The sequence below is a fragment of the Centropristis striata genome, chromosome 4 (assembly GCF_030273125.1).
Source record: "Centropristis striata isolate RG_2023a ecotype Rhode Island chromosome 4, C.striata_1.0, whole genome shotgun sequence".
Taxonomy (NCBI): Eukaryota; Metazoa; Chordata; class Actinopteri; order Perciformes; family Serranidae; genus Centropristis; species Centropristis striata.
In genome coordinates this window covers 29622212-29641816 of record NC_081520.1, presented here as the reverse complement: position 1 = coordinate 29641816, position 19605 = coordinate 29622212, and the positions used below count along the sequence as shown (strand labels likewise).

Below are 19605 nucleotides of genomic sequence, written 5' to 3'. Positions count from 1 at the left end.
ACACATGTCACAAGGAGAACACAGGAGAGCCGGTATTCGGCTCCAACTCAGAACAAGGAAACAAAAAAAGCTAAGAACCTAAGCAACATTTGATAGTGGCTCAAGAGGTACAACACATCTTCAACAGAAGCATTCAGAAGCTTCTCATCAAAACTACAAGGAAATAAAGACAAAATGCTATGTATTGTTCATAGCAGGGATGGAGATTAGTTCTCATATCCACACTTGCATTGTTTTTCTGCCAATATTTTACTGAACATTCAACACATTTTTATGAAAACAGAACTGTAACATGAAAATTGCCAGTTAAGACTGGACTATTTTTTGATGCAAATATTTTTTGTTACTAGTAATAAAAGTGACTTGAATTTGACATTGTTTCATTTATTTTGCTGTTTGAATGCTAAATGAAGATTGTATTGCATTACATTCATTTTACTTGAGTGGAACAAGCTTTTGCATTCATTTTATTTTGGAAACTCTTTATATTGGACTGTAAAACACAGATTACGAGTTGGGACTGGTAATAATGTGCACACATTGTTTGTCATTACATTTACATTACATTACATTACATCACATGTCATTTAGCTGACGCTTTTGTCCAAAGCAAACAATAAGTGCATTCAACCTGATGGTACTAGCCTTAGACCACAGGAACCAACTAAGCACATAACTTTAAGAGCCATTTATAATCAATACAGGATTGCTATATGCTAAAGAAGAGAAGAAGAAAATAGTATTTGTTTTATTTTTTTTAATCTGTTTAGACAGGCGACCATGAATTAACCGAGGTATTGTTGGAAGAGGTAGGTCTTCAGCCTGCGGCGGAAGATGTCTAGGCTGTCTGAGGTCCTGATGTTGGTGGGAAGCTCGTTCCACCATTTGGGAGCCAGAACAGAGAAAGTCTGAAAGAGGTTCTGAGGCGAGTAGATCCTCACAGGGTAGGAGTCCCCAGCTGTTTGGCTGAGGACGGGCAGGGGTGTAGGGTTTGACAAGGTCCTGGATGTAAGCACGGCCTGAACCATTTGCAGCGGAGTACGCCGGAGCTAGAGTCTTGAAACTAATCCGCACAGCCACCGGTAGCCAGTGGAGGGAGCGGAGGAGGGGTGTTGTGTGTGAAAATTTGGGAAGATTGAAGACCAATCGAGCAGCAGCATTCTGGATGAGTTGCAGAGGTCAGATGGCTTTGGCAGGCAGACCTGCCATGAGGGAGTTGCAGTAGTCCAGGCGTGAGATGACCAGTGCCTGGACCAGGACCTGAGCTGCCTTCTGGGTAAGAAACGGGCGGATTCTCCTGATGTTATGCAGCAAGAATCTGCAGGATCTGGTGGTAGCAGTAATGTTTGTGGTGAAGGACAATTGGTTGTCGAGAGTCACAGCAAGGCGGTCTTGGTGGAGGTAACCACTGTGTTCTCAACAGTGATGTAAAGGTCAGTGGTGGGGGAGCCCTTCCCTGGGAGGTAGAGTAGCTCAGTCTTTCCCAGGTTGAGTTTGAGGTGGTGTGAGGACATCCATTGGGAGCTGCGGCCAGACATGCAGAGATACGTGCTGCTGTCTGTGTTTCGGACTGGGGAAATGAAAGGATTAGCTGGGTGTCGTCTGCATAGCTATGATAGGAGAAGCCATGCGAGTGGATAGGATAGCCGAGCCAGGTGGTGTAAACCGAGAGAAGGAGCGGACCAAGGGCAGAGCCTTGAGGGAACCCAGTGGTGAGTGGACAAGGTTAGAACACAGAACCCTTCCAAGTCACACGAAAGGTGCGTTTCTTGAGATAAGACTTGAGTAGAGAAAGGGCAGAGCCAGTTACTCCCAGATGGTGAAGGGTGGAGATGAGGATCTGATGGTCAACAGTATCGAAAGCCGCAGAAAGGTCAAGTAGGACCACCACAGACGAGAGGGATTGACGATTGTCAATTATTGTCATATTAATTTGTTTTAAAGAGAAGATGATTAAATATAATATTCAAACATAAATGACAAGTTTTTAGAAAGCATTTTGGGTAAATTCGTTGTTGGGCAAAATAAATATTTTTTGTAATGTAATTTTATTTTATTTTTTATTTTATTTTATTAATACTTCTATTTTTTCTGTACGCTTTTGCTGCTGTTACACTAAAATGTCCCCATTGTGGGACTAATAAAGGAATATCTAATCTAATGTTATCTTATTTACCTGTTTGTTTGGGTGGGAGCTGTCGTAGCCGAGCACCAGGTTGGATCTCCTGCTGTGGAGCAGCAGGTCTGTGGGTTTGAAGGGCAGAGAGAAACCCTGCACACTCTTACAGAAGTCAAAGGTGTTCCACAGGTAGTTGTTGGTGGAGTCCACAAATAGATACTGAAGAAGAAGGAAAGACACACTTTAGCACAAAAACAAGACAATAACAATGCTTTATTTGAAGCAGACATTTGATGCCTCAGCTAATTTTGGCTAATTCTAATTCAGAAATGTTCAGCACTATCTGCACATGTATTCCCCAGCCTGTTACAAAGTTTGATTATATAATGGTGTTGTGCTAATCCCACTATTCTCAGCTCCCTTTGATGTGCTGTGTCACTGTATTCCCAATAACCACTTATTTCTGTGTAAGTAGGCAGCAGCACTGGCGACAGGCACAATCACATGACACACTGAAAGAAGAAATAAAGACGCTCCCTTAAAACTCTGTCTACTAGGAGGATTGTAAGTAAAACTCTCAGCTATTGAAATTTTTTTTGAGGTCTTTAAATGGGTACTGCAGTAAATTAGCGTCACACTTCCTTAATTTTGAGACTCACAGACAGGATTTTTAAAAAAGCAGCATTGAGATATCTGGACTTTGAAGCTGCACTCACATGGATTCTGGCGGATGTAGACAGACAGACATCTTTTGGAAGGAACAGGAAATATGATGTAATGTAACTAAGTACATTTACTCAAGTACTGTACTTAACTTGATTATTTCCATTTTAAGTAACTTTATACTTCTATTCCACTACATTTTAGAGGCAGACAATGAACTTTCAGAGTAGAAAAAAAATATGTATTTAAAATATTCTGTCTAATTTTATGTAACTAGTACTATAGAAAATCATGTAGCTTCTTGTCATATCTGTGTAGGATTTCAAGCTTTAATCATATAATTTTAAGTGTTGTTGCATCAAAATGATGTCCAGATCGCCCATGTTTTCTCCTACGTAAAACCTGGTAAATTCCGTCTTTTCTTTTGAGACCGCAGTGCTGTCTACTGTTACCATTGCCAGTATTTTCTCCTTCAGCACATAATTTGTCCTGCTCGCGTCCACTGACATGATGTCCGATTTGCCTTCCACCGCCCGCCTGAATCCATGTAAATGAGGCATAAATTTCTAGAAAGGATTAAAATGTAAAAACACAACAATTCCTATAATTCAACTAAAAAACATGTTTTTGTTACACCCACACTCCACCCTGTCTGGTTAACAGCCATGTCTTTCAAACGCTACAACTCATGCTTTTGGTTACAAGTTTGTTGTCTCCAAGCCCAAACCTGAGATAACCCTGATGACCTCACTATGGCATCATCAGAGGTATGTAGTATTAAACATAAAACTGAACAATAACGGGATGTTTGTTTGACATACACACAACTGAAGTAATAAGTAAATGATTAAATCTGTTTGTTTTTATTTACAGTAGTGATTCCTGTCCAAGTTACTGAAGCAAATGTGACTTTAGAGTTCCTCAGGTGCTTCAGCGATATGCGAGTAAAGTGTCGCAGTAAAGAGTTGAGGTGCCAGGTCGCTAATGTACAGTGGCGCTTCGCTAATTCAGTCCCATTGGGAACAGAGGCTGCTCGAGTGTTCACAGCAGTGCAGTATACTGAATGATAACTATGTACCATGAAGAAAATTAATCCAGGAGCAGTTAGAAATGTTCACTTTCCTCAATAAGAAGATATATTTTTTATCATTTGATTAAACTCTGTGCTGGGTGCTGACTGGAGCTACATTTACATCCGACTTTATTAAGTCCATTTGAATAACATAATGTGATCAACTACAACATAATTTATGCATCCATAAATTCAGCCTTTACAATAATAATAATAATGTTCAGAGAGTTACTAATTTAACTATATCTTCATTATAGAGTTTGTAGTTTGCAGTACTTTTGAAAATTATATTAAGAGGTGTTTATAATATTTTGGCCACCCAATTTCCATACATGGTAATGTCAGAATGTTAGGAATACTTGTCAATATATTGCACTCCAGTTCACCACCACCATCCAGTGTGAGCTCAATACTAAACATTAAGTAGAATGATTACCTTTGTAACAGTCAACAAAACCTGAAAAACTAAAATCTTTGTCATTGTAGAGTTAATGATAGAGCTGTTGGATGACATTGTACTGGTGTACCTAGTGGCTGGTCAGAGTATATTTGAAATGTTATAAAAGCAGTATTTTTATTTTTGATTGTTTATTTTCTACCTAGCAACACAGAAAGCATTTGTAAATGTATTTGGTGTTCAACTGCCCTCAAAATGCCCCTGTACAGTGATTGAACCAAAATAATGAATTTATTTGCATCATAAAGCTATATTTATTGTAAGCGCCTGAGATTTATTTATCTCTATTCATCCTATGAGGTTTTTTTAGCATGATTGCCCCCACTTTTGGACTTCATATTTGACCCAACAAGGTCTTGGAATTGACCTGGACTTCATCTTCAATATCAATACAGCAACGTAGCCCTGTAGAGTCCACAAATGTAGCCCTGTTGTAAGCTCCCCTCTAAAGTACTGGCTTGAAACTCCATGCCAGTTTTGTTTGATGATGATAGGCCAAGTAAAACAGGAGATAAGGTCAAACATATTTAGTAGTAATAGCCCAAGACTCCAAAGATTTAAAAAAAATTGCTCATTTTCTGGGAAATGTGGTGTTCTGCTGTCTGTGGATTAAATGGAGTGAGGTTACACCCTCATCTTAATGTACAAAGTCACTGATATTAAGGATGAGGAAAGGAAAGGCTGCCATAGTTATATCTGATTACAGTTGAAACCATTGTGTGACTGGATGCAATTCAGGTCAGATCTCTTGGCTCTGGCTCACTTGACTGGTACAAAGAACCTGCATGTTTGACTGGCACCGTCTTCAAAACAATTACAAGCGTCAGTTTACATCTAGTTTCATACGCATTCAAAGATTGGGACATGGAAAAAAACACCTGAAAATAACAAAGGAAGTAGTAAAAAAAAATCATAGGGAAATAAAGAAATAAACCTTTAAAAGAAGATTGATTAAGAAATTATTAAAAGATGATACAGTCTACAGTGTTTGCTAAGACATAACGTTTTAATAAACAAATATGAAAGCAGAATTGTTTCTTTTTAAATATTTAAATATCCAGATCAAATTCAAATTCAAACATATTCCTAACCTTGAAAACATGATGGTTAAAATTAAGAATTTTTTTACACTTTGTACGAACCCTGTTTATAAAGTATAAATGGTACCTTTGCTTCCTATATTTAAATATAAAAAGGTTAATATCCCAAATTCTTATATCTCACTTCATATGTTCCAAAGGACGCGCATATTGAATCGACAAACTACTTCCATCACTTTTGGTGCAAAAAATAATATCCTCCCTGTTTGAACAGTGATTCGTTTGACCCTTCTTTATAACAGCCTGCTTTGAACCTTGCATGCTGGTGTGGCAATTCACAGCTATAAATATTTCTGGCTTTAAACTTGTTGGGCAACATTTTGTACAAACCAAACATTCCTCAGCCTTGAGAACACGACTCTTAACTGACAATGCCTCCATCCCTTTTGTTCAAACTTGTCTCCAGAACTTCCTGTGAGTTTGATTAAAACTGTGCCGACTTCAACTGTTTGTAATTCAAATTTGCAAGACCTGAAGTTCAGACTGAAAGTTAAAGAAAAACAGAAGCCACTAAGTCTCTATAGAACTCCATATACCTCTGAATTTGGTAGATCACCTATACATATTTTTGTTCAGGAACAGACAGAGACCTCTAAGGCTACATTCAGACTGCAGGAAAAGTGGCCCAAATCCAATTTTTTACTCATATGTGACTCAGATCTGATTTTTTATAATTATGTGAACAGCACAAAATCACATGGAATCCGATTTTTTTTTTCCAAATCAGACCTGGGCCTCTTTCGTATGTGGTCCTAAAATAGATTCAGGTCTGATGTTTTCCAATGCGACCTCAGTCTAAACAGTCACTAGCCCCTTTCATAGTGCCGTTTCATGCCGGGACATTTACAGCTCTATAACGTCTCGCCTTCACTATGAATGCACCCGAAGCGGGATGCTGGGATCAAATGATCCCACCAATTTTCACCTCCAGAGGTAATCACAGAGGAGGAACATTGGTGGGACTGTTGGAAGCGGGACCACTATGAGCGGGCCATCCTGGCAAGCCGGGATATTTGACATCACGCTTGACGTCTAAAACAGACCTCCCACTTGGTCCAACAGTCATCGAATCACTGTTCACTGCGGCAGCCGTCGCATCCCTATTGTGCATTAAGAGCTGCAGTGTGAACGTAGTCTTCGTGCAAATCTTAACCTTCAACCAACCTGCTGTACCTGGTGTTAGACGTGTTCATTATGCTTTCAGCTAACATGCTCATTCCAGTGTTGTGTGCTGAGACTCCTCTACTGTACATTTTACCCTTCACCTCACCTTCAGCAGTGACTTACCCTCCTGTTGTCTGCAGGGCTGTGGTAGAACTGGGAGATAACCTGCTTGTTGCCATCCTTGGCCTTCACCCCTGAAAGCTGGAACTTGTCTGAGACAAGTGTGAAAGTGGTCCCGTAGTCATAGGAAACATAGACCTGGAGACAAAGAGGTGGGGTAATCAACACCTATATTTTGTGGTCTAAAAAAAATTTACAAAAATGATTCAGGATTATAACATAAGAAGAAGATTACATTATGTGCCATTATGTCTATCTCACTTACTTATACTTACTTCTTGTAAGTTGAATGATGTTTAATTATCTAATTTATTGATCAGTACTGAACTTCTTTTTGTTTAAAGAGCAGAAATATAGACATTTTTATCATACAAGAGAAGAGTTTCAGTCCAAAGGTATCATTGGCCTTAGAATGACTCATAAGTGAAGATTGACTTCTCTTCACTTCCCATTTTTTCTAATGGGGAAGTCGAAAAAGAAAGAGATAAAGAAGAGTTATGCAATGTTCAATGACTGTGCATTTGTTTCCCCAAGTGTGTGTGTGTGTGTGTGTGTGTGTCACAGATGGAGGGCGTGATCTGTGGCTCAACAATCATAACATCACCAGATACATGAGAAACATGTTAGACAAGTGACACACCTTCTGCTGCACCTATACCTTCTGTTGATGTATTGGAGCAATTTAGGTGTTCAATAAATTCACAAGATTCAAGACTGTTTAGACACCCTGAACATTATGTGAGGCTATAATAGACTCCAAAAGAAGGTGCCGGGGGGGTCCCCCTTTATCTCCTATACATGCATGTGTGTCGGTGTACTTACAGAGCTGGTTTTGGGCCCAGTGGCTCCTGCGCTGTCCCGAGCCAAGGCTACAATGACATTGCTCTTCTCTCCAGCCCAGTGGACCACCATCTGGTTGTGAGAGTCATTCAGGTTGGCCTGCAGGACAAAACAGGTTGAATTAACCGAAAGAATCCCTTCGGTAATGTAACATTTAACTTCACAGAAACTGGGTCTGGTTTTTTTTGCTGCAATAGCACCTCCTGCATTAGTGTTCTCCAGGGGCGGGATTTTTTGGTTCAAACAATGTTATGATTGTAATTCAATTGGTGTAAAATCTGTGTAGGCAGGCACTAAAAATACTCAGCCACTTCATTAGGTACACCAGTACAATGTAATACAACAGCTCTGTCATTAATTCTACAATTACAAAGACTGTAGTTTTTCAGGTTTTGTTGACTGTTGGAAAGGTAATAATTCTACTTTAGTTATGAGGTCACAGTGTACTGGAGTGCATTATATTGACAGGTGTTTCTTATATTCTGCCACTACCATGTATGTAGATTGGTTGGCCAAAATATCATATTTATATACATGTTCAGAACTACTGCAAACTAAAAACTCCATAATGACGATATAGTTCAATTAAAAACTCTCTGACAGTGCCAATCAAAACTGAACATTATTATTATTGTAAAGGCAGAACTTTTGGATGGGGATGTTGCATTGGATCACATAAGGTTATACACAGTAACCAGTTGGTGTGGGTCAAAATATTACTACAGTTCCAAAAGCCACAATGGCACTTAATGGGGAGCTGACGTAGAAAAGCCATTGCTTTTTGCTGTTGGTCCCTTCTGTAATTTGTTCCAGGTTACAGTGTTTAGTGTTCTGTTTAGCTGAAAATAGGGGAAGTTTGTGATCAAGTTGTGAAACACCGCCCCAACTACCAAGTTACACTATCTGATTGGTTGTAGGTATATTCAAAAGCATTCTTTGACAACACTTCTTTGAAACCAAAATTAACTGAGCGATTATAGACTAATACACATTTGCAAATTTTAATTTTCCTAAACTGTAATGAACCATGATATACTGTTATTGTTATATTCATTATATTCCACCCTTTGGTGTTAGGATGAAGAAGAACAATGAAAGGGGAGATGTGTTGTTGCCCATTTGTATTCTCACTGTGAATATGTTTTACACTTGAGAAGAAGGACAAGTATAACAGTTACAAGAATAGATGTAGACGTCTCATCAGCTAAACATATGGCTTGAATCTGAGGCTATGGCAGACAGCAATGACTTGTGTCTTGACAGTAAAACCTCAGCTTGGCAATCTGTAATGATTTAGACCCAGACACAGTCAAGTTAATTTCACTGCTTTCATTTTTGAAACTTACCCAACTGTCACACTCAAACTATGTACAAAGATAAAGATCAATAGCAGCTGGATCTAAACCCTCAAGGCTTGATAACAACTCCATAAGGTATGCAAACACACAACGCTTGACCTGAGATAACCTCATGCTGTAAAGCGTTTATCCTTCACAGCAGTTTAAAAAGAACAAACAAGACAAATCATATCTAACAACCAAACTCACTAAGGTTGTGCATATAGTCTGAAAAGTCTAATGAGCAACAAGTAAATACTGCACTAGTAAATATTTTATATTAAAACCAAAAATGATGTGCGGCAAAAGGTGTCACAGACATATTCTGCAGCAGGAAAAATGTCAACGAGCGGTTACACATGGCAGAGCATTAAGCAGATAAATAGTGAGATATTTTTACTCTGAAGTTAGCGGAGACTAAAACAGCTAAAAGAAGACTGTAGATTGGATTTATAATATTGAGGAGGACAGAAAAGTGATGCCAAAGGAATGTCCGGCTGGATGAAGAAATTATTAACAGTTGCTAACGACTTTATAGGCTGATAATATATATGAATGTTGTAATTTCTTCTTGTTTAACCACATGAGCCAAAATGATCCATCATTGCAGTAAAGCTGATATTTGTATGGACTTTTACTGTCAATAAATTCAACAGAAAGACAAAAACCAACCAACACTCCTATCTTGTCTGTCACTCAACCTCAAGCTCATTCATTGCTACTGAGGATGCTTTTTTCCAGCAATAATATTTATTCACACTCACCGGCCACTTTATTATGTACACCTGTTCAACTGCTCGCTAACGCAAATATCTTATCAGCCAATCACATGGCAGCAACTCAATGCATTTAGGCATGTAGACATGGTGAAGACAAGTTCAAAGCGAGCATCAGAATGAGGAAGAAAGGTGCCTTAAGGTCGCTTTCACGCCCCAAGTCCATTTGGTTCGTCCGAATCAGAGTGAAATTGATATTTTTGGTTTGTTTTGTCATTAGTCTGGGTTGGTTTCACAGTGCAGAAATGTAAGCGGACCAAAAAAATAAAAAAAAGTTTAAAGAGGGGCGTGTGCGAAGGTAGAGGGGTGGAAATCTACTTGCACTATCATTTCTTATTGGTTGAAAAGTTGGCGGTAAAAAATGTAAACATGGAAATAAACAAAGCAACATGGAACCCAGCGCAAACTGAGTATGTTTGATTATACTGGCCATATTTCTGCTCTGGTGTTCAGACCAAACAAATTTGAAGAAAAATGCTCAGAACGAGCTCCCGTTGAGGCTCCGGTTTGTCAATAATTTGTTGATCCATTATTTCCACCTGTATATTCAGAGAAGGAGAGCCTTGGTGCTTCTACCACCAAGGCTAATATAAAGTTATTTTTAGCAATATGGGTATAGTTCATCAATGACAAATTGGCTTTAGCTCAGTGTTTTGCTTCATTTCCTATAATTGGTTTAGATTCTGGTCTACATTCACAGTGTGATCTAACCGCACTGTGAGTATGATTAAAGCGTTCACAAGCAACCAAACGAACCGCAACCAGGATTTAACAGCACCAGAGTTTGATTAAAACAGACTTAACTTTGGGTTGTGAAAGCGCAGTAAGTGACTTTGAACATGGCATGGTTGTTGGTGTGAGTATTTCACAAACTGCTGATCTAACAACCTTCTCTCGAGTTGGTATGGTTTATATGACATCTGTTTCTGAAAGTAAAAGTAACAAACCAATAAGAGGTACGGACCTAAAACCTAATGTTCATTGTTTTAAGTACCACAGTCTGGCTTAACTGCATCACATCCAACACTGCACTCCCTTAGGTCCCCAGCACTACACTCGCCAAGTGTGAGGTAGATATACACTCATGCACTTACACACACACAGATTCCTTGCTTTAGTTATATTGGTGCGCAGATGAGTATGTGCAGTGCTGCAATAGGACGATATACCTAGGAGTGAGTCAAAATGACCTACAGTGTGTGTGTGTGTGTGTGTGTGTGTGTGTGTGTGTGTGTGTGTGTGTGAAGGAACTCCCAGTTGCTCACTGATAGATTTTAATAGTTTTTGGACCACAATGGGGCTCGATGGCAAAGAGGAATGAGCTACACAGACAATATTTGTTAGTAGGATCAATTCATTGTTGGCGAGATTAGCTGACACTAAGGAAAAGAACAGACCATATAAACAACTGGCTAAGCAAGCTCAAACAGTATGTGCAGCTGTGTAGGTACAGCAGGTCTGTTTTTCATGTATATCGTGGGTGATACACTGACTTGCTGGAACACATACTAATTCCCCCCTCAGTGCACCTCCCATTGGGAACACAGATCAATAAAACGAAATAGGCCGTTTCATCTATTTCATTGTCACTGCCTCACCATCTCATCTCCGTGTTTCTTTCTGTTCCTTATCTTTTATTGATGATTCTGTGAGGGGGCAGGCTTCTGAAAGGGCTCCTGTTTTGCTTCAAAGGCTCTGTCTGCACTTTCCCAGTGACTTGCACTGAGGAGTAAACAACAAATATCTTTGCTACCCCTGTCAGCTGTGATCAGAGGCAACCCGAACCCAGTTTGGATTTGTATTTCCTATGATTACAAAAATGATGTGGATGACGGTGCTGAAACGTTGGCACTGTGATGGCACGAGGAGCAAGAGTTAAATAAAATATTCAGACTCATTTTAACAGCTGCTGGCAGTGCTGCATGCATTGTTGGGCCTGTTATGTTGTTGACAACAGGGTTTGGATGCTGCACCAACATTCAACAATAATCTTACACGGAGAAATGCATAGAAGAAAAGGCTCTGATACCGCCACCCACAGAGGCCTTGAAAATCTATGAAGCAATACAGCAGCAACACATATTGTGTTTTGGTTAAGGGGGTGGGTGATTCTGGAAAAGAACAACACAAAGAAGCTCCTGGAAAGCATCAAACATCATAGGCTGATGATCTATAAGTAAAAGCAGGGATCCAGCAGCATCCAAGCGGTTTTGTGCCGCACCGCCTTAATGTAAAATAAATGTGGAGCATCAAAAGTAGCTGAATGACTTTTCCCAGTTCTTATGGTTGAATTTTGTTCCCTTTGGACTTCTTTAGCAAGGTTTTTTGGTGTTGTTTACATATTATCTGCTTTTCCAACTTGTTGTACACATATGGTTTTAGTAATGGCCCAAAATGTTGCAAACCTTCTTAGGGGATGACTCTCCCAATCTTCCAACCATTTATGTGCACTGATCAACAAACCGAGGGAAAACTGAAATCTTTGTCAGTTGAATCAATTTGCACATTTGTTTTTTAACCCTCAGTGAAACAACTAAATTTGCTTCACAGTTTTTTCCAAAACAGGTGTCTATGCAGAATTGCACCAATGCATGTGCACAATGACTTGTTTTACTGTAGGCTGTCCCTATTTTGTATATTAAAAGTGGATGCAACTGATGGCCACCACAGGCCATGGAATGGTTGCCATTCTGAACATGCCAATGACAAGCTGGCAACTGTTATACTGTCGAGGCCTGGAAAGACAAAGATGAACCCAAGCATGGATATTTCCCTTAGCATGATGTTGAAGTTGTCGCCAGACACCCTGCAAGACTAGACTGTGTGTCGCCAGAAACACATATTCAACCTTTTCCTCGTGTGACTTTAACAAAGAAACGATTATAGGCCGCTGTCATGAAGCCAGCTTCACTGATACACAACTTTCTTTTCCAGCTCTTGCTTTAGTCATCAGCCTCCTGCTCCTCCTCCTCCTCCTCTCCATCTTCCTCAGTCTGCCTCCCTCAGGGCCGCCTCAGTAAAAGCCATGGCTGTCTCTCAGGCTGAGGTGTTGCAGCAGTAAATCTCTGCATTTTAGGCCTCATTGGCTTCTGTGCGAGCAGGCCGAAAGGGTGCCAGCGGCTCCGCAGACTATCACAGTTGAACCTGAAGAATGATGATAACTGTGAGGACAAAACAATTCTCCTGGTTGCAGCAAATTGGAGAATTGGAGTTAATGCTGCAAGGGCCCATCCATAGATAATCACTTTCCTGTTCACAGGTAGTGGCTTTCGCTAACCATAATGAGGTGGATTTGTATATCATAAACGCTCCCTGTTATCTTCTTATGCAACGCCGTATCTTTGTTATAAGCTCCATAAACTGTTAGTCCAAGCCTGCACTGAACAGACTTTGCAGTCTGGCTTAAAATTATCGTCTCACACTCTTTTTCATGACCTTGCCCACATGCACTCAACAACTATGCCACGTTCAAAGTCACTTAAATCACATTTCTTGCCCATTCTGATGCTCGCTTTGAACTTCACCATGTCTACATGCATTGAGTTGCTGCCATGTGATCGGCTGATGAGATATTTGTATTAACGAGCAGTTAAACAGGTGTGCATAATAAAGTGGCTGTGAATGTAAGCAGGCATGATACACCAGGGATTTTCATATCATGCAGATGACCATTGGACCAACCAGACCTCGACAGTAACAGTTGCCAGGTTGACATTGGCAGCCATTAGGAAAATTGGGCAACCATTTCTTGGCCTTTAGTTGCCATCAGCTGCAATCTCTTTTGAACATATAAGAATACAGGGGCAGCAAACAGCAAAATAAATAAATGTTTAATGTTTGTTGCATGAGTCAGAACAGGAAACAGACATCTAAGAGACAATGACAAAGCAAATTTAGTTGTTCGACTGTGGGGTGAAAAGCTCGACTAACCCAGGGGTCCATGTGGCTCTTCGGGCAGTCTGCAGGGGCTACCACAAGAAAATGATATGAAATTAAACAATTATTTCTTTACATTTTAATTTTCATTTATCATTGGTGAAGGACCAAAGCAATCTGTATTCTTTAATTGTAAAAATGTGCTGCTTATGTATGGCATTAAACTCTAAATTTTGCCTTCAAATCTAGTTTTGAGTTTCCCTCGCCCGGCTTGCTTTCAATCTCAAATCTCCTCAGATATTTCTTCAGTTTCCAGATTCATTTACACTTGGGTCCTCACTGCATTCCGACAAAATCATATTAATAAATGCTCATTATGACCTATTAGTAATGTTGAAAGGCTCATGTAGACTTGGTAGGCTGTTTTATCTTCATTGTAAGGGTTCAAATAATTACACAATAATTAATTAAACATGATAACACTAAAGCACATGTATTTATTGTTTCCTTGTTCTTGTGTAGGTATTGCTAGAATAATAAACTCAACTAACAGAAACAACTACTACTCGATTACACAGAAGTTGGGACGCTGTGAAAAACACAACAAAACCAGAAAGCAATGATTTAAAATGATTTGCGATTTAAATTAAATTGAACGCTTTACAAATAAAGATAGCTTATGTGCAAACTGGGAAACTTTTGGGTGAGGCAAAAGAAAGATTGTTATCTATTTATCTTTAAGGCCATTACTGGAAAATTACCTTCCTATTACAAGATTAGCTGATTGGAATTATGGACAGTACCTGACACGATCAAACAACTTATTAACTCTCACAGTTCCCCATGTGCAGACTGAACTTGGGAAGTCAGCCTTTTGTTTTAATGCCCCTGTGACCTGGAATATTCTTCAATTTACGCTGCGGATCAATACGCCCATAACATTTTGTCAGTTTTGTAGCTTTATTGTAGAACTGACTGTAACTGTTTTTAGATTGGGTCATTTTTAATTGCATTTTTACTTATTTATTGACTTCTTCTGTTATCTCCCTACGAGAATACATTGAAAGGCTTGTTCAGAAAAATCATGAATAGCATCAAAAACAGTGTGAAATAATGAAGGATTATAGCATTAAAGGATGAACTTTAGAAAATATGTTTTGCAAGTAAGGGTTGATTATCTCACTGTGACAAAGTTCTGTACCGTTTAATCATAAACAATATGCTCCATACATAGAAACGTTATCTTTTTCAACCTATGTCAACATTGCTTTATTATTCTTAATCAGGCGGAGATGCTGAAGCCTAGTAACAGCTGAAGAGAGACACTTCCCATCCATGCATATCATTTTGACGAGGCTGCTATGTCTGACCTATGCATTGTGCAATAATGCACAGCTTTAGTATTGGTCATAGTTCCTATTCTGCATATTGCCTGAGCTGTTTGTTTCCTTCTTATCCCCCTCACACGCTGCTCTACAACATGGCGGGTAGTCCAGAGGTGGCTCTATAAGTGGCAGAGAGGTGTTCCTCATCTGCTGCCGTCCATCAATCTCTGTGACAGCTTTGTGGTCACTTTGGGAGCTGGGGGGGTTGGAGGGAGGAGGTGGAGTCAAGCGCATCGCAGACAGCCTACAGGGCTACTGTACTGCCACGGTTTCTGTCCGTCTCTCTCACACTCCCATGTATAATGCATGGAGTCTCAACAAAAAGCTATCTTGTGCAAACCTGTCATACCTGACAGAGCAGACGGGACTCAGTAAAGCTAGCACGAGATTCAGAGAGTGCAGGCGGGGAGAGGAATTTTCTCTTTTCATGATGGGTCGCTCCTCAGTCAGACCTGAGAACCGACAGACTAGAACAGCCAGTTTATTGCCATCTTAGTACTCCCTCTGTGGTAGCGAGATTTATATCTGCACTAGCACATCAAATACAATATATAAAAAACACTTATTCAAATCACCAAGTATGTATCAAATCTTGTTTGATTTTTAATGCATTGATCATTTCTATAACATGTAAAAGTCTGCATCTAAAGACATTTTTGTCAAGCGTAAACCGAGACATTCTAAACCAATGTTTTATTTATGTCTTGTTTTTTTTCATTTAATAAAGTTTAATATTGTTCAAAAGGGCAGCACGAACACATTCAACTGAATTTTCATAACAACCGCAGTTTAAATAAGACTATGATATTATTGCCCAAACTGTATTCCAGGGTTTGATCCAACAATGGATCTCTGACAAAAGTGACATCGAGAGAAACACAAACATAGTATTTGAATTAAATCCCAAAACTTACAGAAGTATATTTAATTGACCACACAGCATAGAATAATACTGAAATAACTCTTAAAATAAGCGAGCATAACTGCTACAACCATGTAACAAATAACGCCCAGCACCTAGTCCTTTAGCTTGATGCTAACATATAATGGGAATCTCCATTGTAGGGCTAACTAGAGCAATAGCTGACCGCTGGTGAAGAAAGCTGCCTCCCCTGTGTGTCCCCCATCTCTAGATCAGCCAATAGCAAAATTCAACTGCAACAGTCAAGTTTCAACCAGAACAGGATGCAGAACAATATGCAGAATTTAAATACTTTTCACTAAAAAGGTCAAGATTTGGACTTGAATCAATCCACACCACTACTAAATACTAAACACTACCTGCAATACTAAAATGTTTTGTTGGTTTAGTTATTCTTTAAATGACTACACCACAAACTTCATATTTTTTTAACACGGTCGGAAATCGATGCAGCAGAACCAGAGATGCATAGTATTTTATTCCACACTAGGGGAGTAATGTTAGTTTGCGTACGCGTTCCAAACAGTCACGGCACAGGGGTCACAATCCGGTATACAGAGAATACACAGCATGTAGCATGATAGACGTAAAGTGGAACCAAGTTCACAAGAAGGGATCTCTTTTTGGGAAAGGGATTGTTCAGCAAGAGGATTGTTTCTGTGTTTGACACTTCTACTCATGCCTTTTTATTATCATATACTATTCTAATGTATTATATTCCCTCACACCGAACCGTGACCCCAAAACTGTAGTATGAACTGAACCGTAACTCTACAGCTACACAATCCATCCAATCTTCTTTCTTACCAAAACCTGGAGCCCTCATTACCCACAGTGCAACCTGACCGCCAACAGTGTCTGAGGTTTGCGTGTGCTATGCTATAGTAGCAGCTAATGAAGTGCGGGTCTTAAGGAGAGATGATGAGCCAGATACAGAGGTCTGTCTAACTCCCCAGATTTGTAACAGAACTTATTCCTGTCAGCGTGAGTAAAATGGGTAAAACTGGCTCTGGTGTCTTAGCCCCTAAAACGAGTGAAACCGCCAGAAAGGCAATTTGGAAAAAGACCATAAAGACTTTTAGAGACCATTAAGAGGATTGCCTTAAAACCAAGTTAAACAGAACTTCCTCTATTCAGGCCTAAAAGTTCAGTTTCTGCACACTCCCAATTCAATAATAATAATTGAAATTTTATGTCCAAAGCCCTAAGATGAGTTGAACACGTACCACTGACTCCTGTCTCATAATGGTGCCTTTTTTCAGAGCAGTGTATACAGAGAAGGTTATCAAAACCTATATTGGTGCAAATATAAAATAAGCTACAATAAGTCCAGCTTTCCAACTCTTTGTTCCCATCAGCACTGTGAAAATGGTTTACTATTGGTCAAGAGCGTAAATTAAACCATAGCTTGCAAAACACTGATTAAGGTATCATCATTTGGCCTGACATGACTCCAGGAAAGATGGCCGACATGACGGCTCCCCAAAAGTGAAGCCAATACATCTCCACAACCCCCTATGGCTATAACTGTGGTGGAGGGCTAAACCAGAAGTAGCTGGTTTGTCTTTAGTGCACTTGCTCAATGGGCTCAATAGATGCAGAAGAGCCAAGTAATTTTATACACAGAACTTTTTCATGCAACCCTGAGCAGCTTTCATAGGAATTAATAGTTCTCATCCAGTTCTCTTTATACATCCATGTTTAGTGGATGGCATCCTCATTTTTTAAGAGAGGTGGCTGTATCTTTCATGATATCAAAAAGATCAATGTCAACCATTTAAATCTTCCCTCAGATGTCCGCTAAAGGTTTATCACTGCGTTATCTGAGGTTTCAGCTTCTCATCTAAAAGCTAAGCCCAGACACTTAACAGTAGTTCAGTGAACAAGTGAGTGGATCAGCTTCTGGCTGATCAGCTGCTCTGCAGTGGAGGGAACAGGTAGCTGCGGTAATGTCAGGAGAGCTAAATCGTCAGAGAGAGAGAGAGAGCGGTTTTATTCCAACAGCCAGAGTTTGGAAATTATAGCCTGCTTTACTGAGAGTCAGTCTCTTGTGTAACGACAGAGCAGAGAAAGATGGGAGCTGAATGTGTGAATAATGTCTTACACTAACCTCCTGATAAACAGGAACAATACCTGTGACCATGCGATACATACAATACCTGGGACTAAACTAGAGTTAAATGCCTTTAGTTGTCTAAACTTACACTTAAACTACAATCAAATAACAATCAATACTTTTACATTTACAAGCCGTGACATGCAACTGAGAAACTGGCTGCATTCCTTTTTTGTGCTTGAATTTAAATACAAACCTTCTGGTTGTGCTAGCTGCAGGCTTGTTAACTGGCTGACTGACAACAGTTAAAGAGCATCTTGACCGGTTTTGCAAAGCCTCATCAATGTATACTGAATATATCTGGGATGGAGCCAATGTTATTCAGATATGCTCAAGTGCAGTGTTTAGTATTCACAGAGCATATTAATCCCCATGGGCAAATGTTGATGAAAAGCATAATCAGGCCTAGATGGAATTCAGCAAACCAGCCTCTCGCAGCATTAGTGACCCATACCAGACAAACTGCAGGCCAGACATACAGTATCTCATCAATGTAGGTTAAACTTAAACACAACACACAACCTTAAATAAACTCCAGACCAGGGGGGTCAGAGATGTGGCCTCAGCACCAGAACAGGCCCACTAATGGGTCCAATCCAGCCCACTAGATTAACTTGCAACGTGAGAAAACAACAACAAAGTAATTCCTTTAAATGTTTCAATAAAATGCACTGCTGGGAATCACTGAAACCCCACAATACAATACTTTAAAGATAATGTTAGGTTGATGGTCAATTGAAATATTAACCGACAATGGTTTGAATCAATCTCCAGTGCCTATCTAACTCTGAATGCTTTGATGATTTTTTTTGTGCCATTGTAAATTTTAAGGTGTACATATACCCCTTTCTGACCAGGGCAGTTCGAGGGCCAGTTCAGAGGCAGTGCCTAATCTTGAACCATTTCTTCGCGTTTGGTCAGCCAAAGAACCAACTCTCGGTCAGGAAAACTGGTTCCAGAGCGGTGCCAACTCTTTGCTGGTCTCGAACCACAAACTACTTACATCAGGAGCTGGAGGCGGGTTTATCGTGACTAACAAGACTAACTAAAATGTGTATCATTGATTTGATTTGATTTGTTTAACTGCAATGTAATCGATACCAGATAGTCTGTGCTAGGTAGCTGGTTAGACCTAGCGAGCTATCGTTAGCTTACAACAAAGGCTAACATTAACTTCTTACGTAAGAACATAATCGCCTCCATAGCAATCAAGACGAGCAGCACAAATATGCTGTTTTAGTCATGTTTGGATGTCAATGTAGGATCCAAAGCCAGGAGCAACATTTGTAGAGAGATAACCAGGCCACTGTTGTTGTTGTTATGCTTGAAGTTGGTGCTCCTAGGAAAGCGGAGACGTATACAGACATATACAGTGACGTAATGATGTGGCTCTCTAGCCTGTGGAAAAGTAAACAGGTACCGAGCTGTTGGTTTAGTCTATATAGTCCGATCAAAATTAAATAAAACATCTGAACTCTGCTCCATCTGTACTGAAAAGCAGTTGATTTTATTATTTTAGTTCCTATGAGTTTAATTTGTATGTCCAATATTAATAATTTAAATAATGAAATATAGATACTCGATATCCACGCAAAGTTATGGAATAAGCTCAGTTTGTTGAAGTCATTCTGTAACTTTGCTCATTTTAAAATATCTTT

The 19605-nt window shown here is 39.6% G+C and overlaps 1 protein-coding gene across 1 annotated transcript in view; it reads right to left on the bottom strand.

Annotated features, from left to right (window-relative positions):
* The window catches only part of sorl1 (sortilin-related receptor, L(DLR class) A repeats containing), a 92559-nt gene that overhangs the window by 65461 nt on the left and 7493 nt on the right, over window positions 1-19605 (bottom strand). The window contains exons 2-4 of the mRNA XM_059330525.1: window positions 7518-7634; window positions 6699-6833; window positions 2177-2338 (exon numbers count right to left, since the gene is read on the bottom strand). Of these exons, the coding sequence (XP_059186508.1) occupies window positions 2177-2338; window positions 6699-6833; window positions 7518-7634 (414 nt within the window). The remainder of the gene's footprint in view (window positions 1-2176; window positions 2339-6698; window positions 6834-7517; window positions 7635-19605) is intronic.